The sequence below is a fragment of the Vespa crabro genome, chromosome 16 (genome assembly GCF_910589235.1).
Source record: "Vespa crabro chromosome 16, iyVesCrab1.2, whole genome shotgun sequence".
NCBI lineage: Eukaryota > Metazoa > Arthropoda > Insecta > Hymenoptera > Vespidae > Vespa > Vespa crabro.
This window is the reverse complement of record NC_060970.1, coordinates 475819-484586: the sequence shown is the minus strand read 5'-3', so window position 1 is coordinate 484586 and position 8768 is coordinate 475819. Positions and strand designations below refer to the sequence as shown.

Below are 8768 nucleotides of genomic sequence, written 5' to 3'. Positions count from 1 at the left end.
ATTATTATTATTATTAATATTATTATTGTTATTATTATTTAATTATCGTTAGTATCGTTCTTATCGTTTTTATCGTTATAATCGGCAGTATCGTTATCAGCGTAATTATCGTTATTATTCTTATTATTATTTTAAACGTTATAGGCGTTGTTATTATTGATATTATTATAACTATTATTATTATTATTGTTATTGTCGTTATTATTGATATTATTGTTATTATCGTTATTTTCGATATTATTACTATTATTATTTACATTATTATTATCACTATTAGTTTCGTTATTATCATTATAATTATCCTTGACGTTATTATTATCGTTATTAACGATATAATCGGTATTAATAATATTATTATTGTTCCATTATTATCTTTATTATCGCTATTATAGTTAATATCGTCAATTTTATTATTATCCATATTATTATTTTTATCAATATCATTATTATTTTTATTATCGTTATTATCGTTGGTATAGTAATTACCGGCATTGTTGTTATTAACGTTATTTTTATTGAAATCGTTATTCTAATTATTAATATTATTATCTTTATTATGGCATGTAACGTTATTTTTGTTATTATCGTTATTATCCTTATTATTTTTATTGTTATTAGTATTACTATTATCGTTATTATTTCCATTATTGACGTTATTATCCTCCTTATCGTTATTATCGTTAATATCGTTACAATAATTATTACCTTTTTTATCGTCATTATCCTTAATATCGTTATTATTAGTGTCATAGATATTATCGTTATTATCATTATTATCGATATAAATAAGATTATCGTTATAATTATTGTTAATGACGTTATTATCGTTATTACCGCTATTATCGTTATTATCGTTATTATTATATTCTTCTTTATTATCTTTATTATTATTATAATTATTATTATAATTATTTGCACCATCGTTATTATCTTCATTTTCGTTATTATTATTATTATTATCATTATTGCCTTTATCATTATTATCGTTATTGTCGTTATTATTATTATTTTTATAAATATCAATATTATCGTTATTATTGTTATTATCCTTATTATCGTTATTGTCGTTATTATCGTTAATATTGCCATTACCATTCTCATCGTTATTATTATTATTCTTAATATTAACGTTAATATTGTTATTTTTATTATAACCGTAATCATCATTATTATTATTATTATCATTATTAGAGCAAGCATCGTTATTATTGTTATTATCGACTTTATCGTTATTATTTTTATTATTATTAGTATTCTTATTATCGTTATAATTACTGTTACTATCGTTGTTATGGTTATGATTTTTATTATCTTTTTTATTATAATTATTAACGTTATTCTCGATCTTAGCTTTATTATTGTTATCATTGGCATTACCATTATTAATACCGTTATTATCATTACAATCTTTATTATTATTATTATCCTTAGATACGCTATTTTCATCATTATCGATTCTATTATTAATATTATTATTATTATTGATGTTTTCGTTTTTGAAGTCGTTATTGTTGTTATTTTTATGATCCTCATAATCGTTGTAATCATTATTATCGATTTTATCGTTATTACAGTTTAAATTATAATTATGGTTATTATCGTTATTATCGTTACAATCGATATTTTTATTTTTATCTTTATTATCAATATTATAATTGTTATCGTTATTATCATATATCGTTACTATTGTAACTAATATCGTTACTATTATCGTTACAATTATTATTATTGTTATTATCGTTATTATTTTCATCTGTCCTATCACTTATATTATTTTACTTATTATTATTAATGTTATTATCGTTATATCGAAATTATCGTTATTATCGTCATTTTCTTTGTAAGCGTTCTTAACGTTTTTATCGTTATCATTATTATTATTTTTATTATTGTATCGAAATTATCTTTATAATCGTTATTATCTTAATTATTGTTAACTTTATTGTTACTGTTATTATTATTATTATTACTATTATTATTATCATTAATATCTTTACTTTCATTATTATTGTTATTATCGCTATTATTATTATTATTATTATTATTATTATTATTATTATTATTATTATTATTATTATTAATAATAATATAGTATCTACCGTTCATAATGTTATTATTGATTTTATTATCGTATACAGGTTATTAATGTTATCATCGTTATTGTCTTTATTATCCTGATTATAGTTAATATCGTTATAATCTTTTTTATCTTTATTATCTTTATTAATATTAATTTTATTAGATTTTATCGATTATATACTATTATCGATATTACTGTTCTTATTATTATTATTATTGTTATTATCGTGACTCTCGTTATTACCGTTATATTATCTACTTTTATTACTACCGTTATTTTTAGTATTATTACTATTATCGTTATTATCCTAACAATCATAATTATCGTAATTTTAATCCGATCGGATGTACCTATTAAATAATATTTTCGATAAACATCTAATTATTTTAACAATCTTTAGTGTATGACGGATAGAGTAAAGTATTATTTAAACAATAGTACATTTATTTAGACATAAAAAATTTGGACAAAAAACTAAAATAATTTTAATATGATATACGAATACTTCAAAGATCTTATTTCTCCACGATTGTGGGGTCGGAAGAACCTAGTGGATTCAAGCACGAAATCAAATCATTTTAGATTGACAATCTGATCTTACTTTGGAATTTTATTCCTATCATTGTAACACACAATTTCAATATCAATATGGAAAAGTCGCTGAAAGAAAGCACTACCCCAGGTGGCAGCTCAGAAGGAAAATCCACTATTGCATTATGCAATGCATCGGGACCTAGGGTTTTGGTGAGTCCCAACATCTGCAATAAGGATGAGTAGGAGCATCCTTGGAATCCTTCCAGACTTAAGATTGAAAAGAAGTTTTTTCGGGCTCTTTAAATGTGATTTCTTTGATAAAGTTTGGTAATCAAAAGGAATTAGAACTACTTCTGGATAGAAATGATATACAAATTTTATCAGATCGGGGACAAGATTTTTTTTGGCTAAAAATGTTACAGAAACAAAAGACTATAGAATCTTTAAAGGCAAGCCTACGATTAAAATTATGAAAGGAATGTTAATCTTGGGAACAGCCTTTTATATCCATAAAGATTATTAAACTGGGTAACTAAATTCTAATTCCGCTAAGTAAGAATCTCTCTTTCGAAAATGAAATGCAAAAATAAATTATACACTTTTATTAATTGTCATGCACCAATAAGTAAAGACAACAAAGAGAACCAAAATAAAGTAGAGGGATTCTGGGACCTTTTGGACGATGAAATGTAATCTCAATGTTATAAAATTCCAAAATCAAATGTAGTGATATTACTTGGAGATTTGAATGACGAAATAGGAAGAGAGAATTGATAGTCCAATAGTGAGAATTGATAGAACAATAGAGAATATGCTGCACAATAAAGAACAAATAGAAATGGAATGTGATTGCTTACTATTTGTAAGAACTTTCAAATGAAGGTAATGTCGACTTCCTTCCAGAAATTGCCAAGAAGAGCTAAAACATGGATTTCTCCAAATCCAATGCTAGGTGAATTTCAAAAAGATCGTGTAGCAATATCCAAAGGAAATATGACGGAAATTATGAATGTCAAGGTATGAAGAAGTAGAGAATTTGACTCTGATCACTATTTGTCTAAAATTCAACACAAATTCTTTTCCAACAGAAATCACAGAAGTGGGGAAAAAATAATAAAGTAAAATACACATGGACTCCAAATTACAAAAGAAACTATGGAAACATTTCAGGGAGAAATAAAAGTAACTCATTATGGGAAGTGCCAAGATTTATCTAAAGAAATAACCAACGCAGCCCAGAAAACATTTTGATCGGCCAAGCATAGAAAAAAACCTTGGTGGAACAAAATATGTGAAGATGCACTACAGGATAGAAGAAAACTTTGGAAAAAGTGCAAATGCTCGGGGAAGACTGAACACCATGACCAATTCAAACAACAAAGGAAAGACACTGCTAGAATAATAAGGGGAGTTAAAGTATCTTTCGAAAAATCACAATTTATCGACATGCAAAACAACTTTACTAAAAATAATTCACGAAATTTCTATCAGACTTTTAAGAGTTAATTAAAGGCGTATCAAGCTCCTAGAACATACTACAAAGATGAAAATGGTAAACTTGTCCTAAGCAATGCGGAAAACTGAAATACTTGCAAAATACTTCGGTCAACTTATAAACTTTCCTGAACCGAAACATAAATTGGAATTCTCTGAAACAACTGAAAATCTGGAAGAAGATATACCACCTAATGCTGAAAAAATTAAGGAAGCAATTAAAAATCTAAAAAATAATAGAGGTAGTGGGGAATACTCTATAACAGCTGAATTTTTGAATTGGTCTCTGTCAAAAATCATTAAAGAGCTGAAGATAATCTTCGAAGATATTTGGAGAACAGAGAGGTTTCCAGAAGAGTGGAAAGTAGCACTAATTCCCCCATTACTTAAAAAAGGGGAAAAACTGAACTATGATAATTATATCTTCTGCAAACTGCATTCAAGGTAATCTCAAATATATTGCTGAATAAAATAGAAACAACACTTGATAAGCAACTGGGCGAGTATCTAGCTTGATATCGGAAAGATAGAACTTGTACAGAACAAATTTTTAACTTAAAATACATATTTCGCCATAGAATACTGAATTCAAAGATATATTTATAAAATGTATAGATTTTAAAAAGGCAATTGACTCTGTTGATACAGAAACCTTAGGTAAAGCAATACGTGAATTTGGAGTTAAAAATAAATTGACAAACTTAATACGTGAAACATTCACTGACACGATTTCAAAAGTAAAATTTATGAGTGAGATATCTAATCCTCTTGAGATAAATACAGATGTAAGGCAAGGTGATGGTTTATCTCCTCTTCTGTTCAACTGTGTTCTAGAAAAAATTGGAAGAATTAGAAAGATAAAGTTAATAGAACAAAACATTCCGACAGTAACTTTGGGTAGAAAAAACAAAGGCATTGAAATATGTTGCCTAGCATTTGCAGACGATATTGCTAAAGTGTCAGACAACCTAAGTAGTGTAACAACACAAATCAATCCCTTGGATGAAATACCTAACAAAGCAGGTTTGAAAATCTCCGTAGAAAAAATTAAAATTATTAACAACATCAAGAACGCACCAAAACTTTTATCTAGAGATATTGGTGCATTGGAAAAAATAAAGAAATTCAAATACCTAGCAGAAATAATTCAAGAAATGGTTTAGAAAAATCTGCAGTAGAAGAGAGGTTACGAAAGATGGAAATAGCGTATGGTATCACAAAGTATTTTTACAACAAAAAGTGTTTATCTAAATATCTTAAAATAAGACATTACGCTACAGTAGTGAATCCAGAATGCATATAAGCGAGTGAATGCTTGTTACTAAATTAAAGATTAGATAAACTAGAAGTACTAGAAAGGAGAATCATGAGGAAAATATTAGGTCCAGTGAAAACAACAAAAGTATGGAATTTAATATCTAATGACGACATATACAGGAACAAAGAAGACATGACAGAAACGATAAAGAATGGAAGACTTCAATTTTTTGGCTATATCTACAGAATAGATGAGTCCCGATTATCAAAAAGGATACTCATGTATCTTTGGGAGGAAAAGGCAACAACTAGCTTTGATTCGAGAGTTAAAGAAATAATATAAGTGCGGAAGAAATAACAGACAGAGATTTTTAGAAAAAGGTTATTAAAAATGGATGGTTTTCAAGGAAGATTGAAGAAGGAACCTGGTGCGAAGTGATCTGAGGACAGAAAGAAGCACCATAGTGAAAAGATGAAGGAATATTGGATGGAACTGAAAGTAAAACAGCTAAGTGAGAAGAATTGAAATTGGCACGTGATCCCTAGCAGACCTCATCGAAAGAAGAAGAGGAAAGAATTATCGTTATAAAAGTTATTATGGTTATTATTGTTATTATCGTTACTACAGTTATTACCGTTATATTCCGAATTACCCTAACTATCGTTATTATCAGTATTTTTAAAATTACCGTTATTATTATCATTATTATAATTACCGTTATTATCTTTACAATCATTACATTTATTATTATCGATATTAATAATATTATTATTATATTCGATATTATCGTTATTATCGTATTATAGTTATTATTGTTATTCTTCTTATAATTGTTATTATCGTTATTATTGTTATTATTACTATCAACGGTATTATCGTTGTTATGTCTCGCAAGTTATGTACCTTAATAGAGCTAACTCCAAAGTATGTAAGCTATTCCGACCATTGCAGGTGATTTGTGCCCATTTCGGCCCTTACTTGGGCAGTTCAATTGGCTCGGCATTTGCACCGAGTGTCGAATCGATATTTCAAATGCTCACTTACCTCTTGGGAAGACAATCCAAGCTGATGGTGGAGACTTATTTCCAGATATTTGGGGGTCCTCTGATCCAAAATCTGAAGGTCCAGTGGGGGTATCCACCTTCTAGAGAGCTGCAGGGGAATCAGGCGGTATGAGGGAAAATTTTCTTTCTCTTCTTCAATTGATTCAACACCCAAAGTATCGTTATAAAGTTCGGTTTCGTGCTAAAGCTCCTTTAACAGACGACGTAGTTGATATTTTCTACCGCAGCGACGTACCTTCGGCATTAGGAGGGTAAGTAATAGGAAGAGGTGTTTGTTTGGTGGTAGGAGAGAAATGAGAAAAGTGTTTTATTATTATTTATATACATTATTATTTATTACGACAATTTTATAGCAGGATACTCGTGCGGTTCGTCCTCACCGAGCAATAAGGATTGATGAATGTATGGATATAAAGAAATCATGCACTGGTTAACAATAACAATTTTATTTATGTATTAAATGTTTCACTAAAGTACACAGATTAATTACACCTTTGGATGATGTTCCGCACGCGAACGTGGTTATTTTATTGTTTTTAATAAAGAATTTAATTTTAATTTTAATTGACGGGTTCTAACTTATTTAATTGACAAAGATAAACTCTAGCGTAAAATTCAAAGTTGGATAATGACTGCTTAAGGCTCGAGACTAGGAGCTTGCGTCTTGTTGAGTAAGGCTGCGAACGATGATTGTCTGACGACGCTCTTTGCTCCTGCTAGGGCGAGTCCGGTTGACGTCACTGCGCATGTGCGCCGCTCGAGCCTGCCGCCTAAGTGCGGTGGTGGTGGGACACGCCGTTCGCGCTTGCCGTCTGAATGCGGAGGTGGTGAGGCAGAACTATGCGAGCGTTCCTTTATTACCTCTTCCAAGTATTGCGTTCACACGGTGCTTATCACCGGATGTAATTCTGGGAGCTCTTAGCCCCTGGAATGTTGTTATCAGCAGGTGTGGTTCCGAAAATATTGTCGATATCGTTGTTGTTAATAGTTGGAACGCAGGATGTTAAAACCCATATCACCAGATGTCGTCTCGCCATAATCGATAAGTATGTCTTGCAATTATTTATTACATTTATTTAGAGATATTTCTCGCATTAATTTATTAAGGTTGTTGAACATTAATTCATTAGGGTAATTGTTAATTTTATTATAGTGTTGTATGTATATGTGTGTATTTTGTTAACATAGGTCCCAATTTGTTCGCTAATTATTATTATTATTCTTTTATGTGTTTTATGTATTATTAATAAGAAGGTGCTGGTAGTAACAGGAGTTTATAAGGTATCTTAGCTAATATTGCTAGTAGTAAAATTATCCAAATTTTGAATATATATAATAATATTTATCCTATGAATGAGCGATATGAATTTTGAAGGATGATCCCCTTCACTTAAGCTAGCTTATGTATTAATCTTTCATTTATACTATAACTTACATATGATATTCCTTTTTTTTTATTTTACATACGTTGCTTGTCGCGGGATGTAACAATTCTTATTATTATGTTAATTATTATTTTCGTTATTATTATCGTTAATATCGTTATAATCGATATTATCGCTATTATCATTATTATCGTTATTATAATTATTTTCGTTATTATTATTACCCCCTGTGGGTAGGGGGAAGTAGAATACTCCCACATTACTCCCTGCTTGTCGTATGAGGCGACTGAAAGAGACTGTGTGAATGGCGTGTGAATGTTATTTTAAGGCTATTCATACCTTTGTACTTCTTTTGTTTCCTTTTCTATTCTTTCTCTCACTCTCAAGTTTCCTTCCGTTCCTCTCCTTTCCTTTGGGGAGCTTGCCTCCCAATAATATATTTCGTATGATGTATAGTACAGAAAATGGCAAAAGCGGGCGTGGGAGGAACACCCATACCACTGCGGTGTCAGGTAGTGTCAGGCCAGGCCACCCGCCGTCGTCATTCAGCACCTGCCAGGAGCTTGGGGTAGGCAACCTGGCCCCAGCTCTGGATATTGCAACAGGAAGAACACGACAGGTAGGCGACCTGGCCTGCGGTGTCTATATCACAAGAAAGGGTACGATATGAAGAAAGCCACTTAGTGGAGTGGCTATTGGCTGCCAGGGCCATCGATAGCACACGGTTCTCCGGCCTGACGTCACCTATCCAGCCTGCGATGGGGACACCACAAGATGTAGAGAGAGAGAAACTCGCGCAAGCGAAAGTTCTCCTTGCCAAAATGAAGGTGGCTATTACTAGACAGTCCAAAGTAAACAACGCTATTAAGTAAGGGCTTCCAGAACTGGAGAACATCATAGACAGTCTCGAGTTCACTTATAAATTTCGAACAAAGGTCAATAAGCGAGCGAGG

At 30.3% G+C, this 8768-nt stretch overlaps 1 protein-coding gene across 1 annotated transcript; it reads left to right on the top strand.

Annotated features, from left to right (window-relative positions):
* The first annotated feature begins 4184 nt into the window (after positions 1-4184).
* LOC124429931 lies at positions 4185-5708 on the top strand. The gene is made up of 5 exons (XM_046975814.1): positions 4185-4472; positions 4553-4607; positions 4724-5209; positions 5272-5329; positions 5441-5708. The coding sequence occupies exons 1-5, from the start codon at positions 4185-4187 to the stop codon at positions 5706-5708; spliced, it is 1155 nt and encodes a 384-aa protein (XP_046831770.1).
* Positions 5709-8768: the final 3060 nt, after the last annotated feature.

Coding starts and splice junctions, on each gene's coding strand:
- LOC124429931 (XM_046975814.1), top strand. CDS start 4,185: ATGCGGAAAACTGAAATACTTGCAAAATACTTCGGTCAACTTATAAAC. Junction 4,608..4,723: donor AACACTTGATAAGCAACTGG/GCGAGTATCTAG, acceptor TAAAATGTATAG/ATTTTAAAAAGGCAATTGAC. Junction 5,210..5,271: donor ACTTTTATCTAGAGATATTG/GTGCATTGGAAA, acceptor GAAATGGTTTAG/AAAAATCTGCAGTAGAAGAG.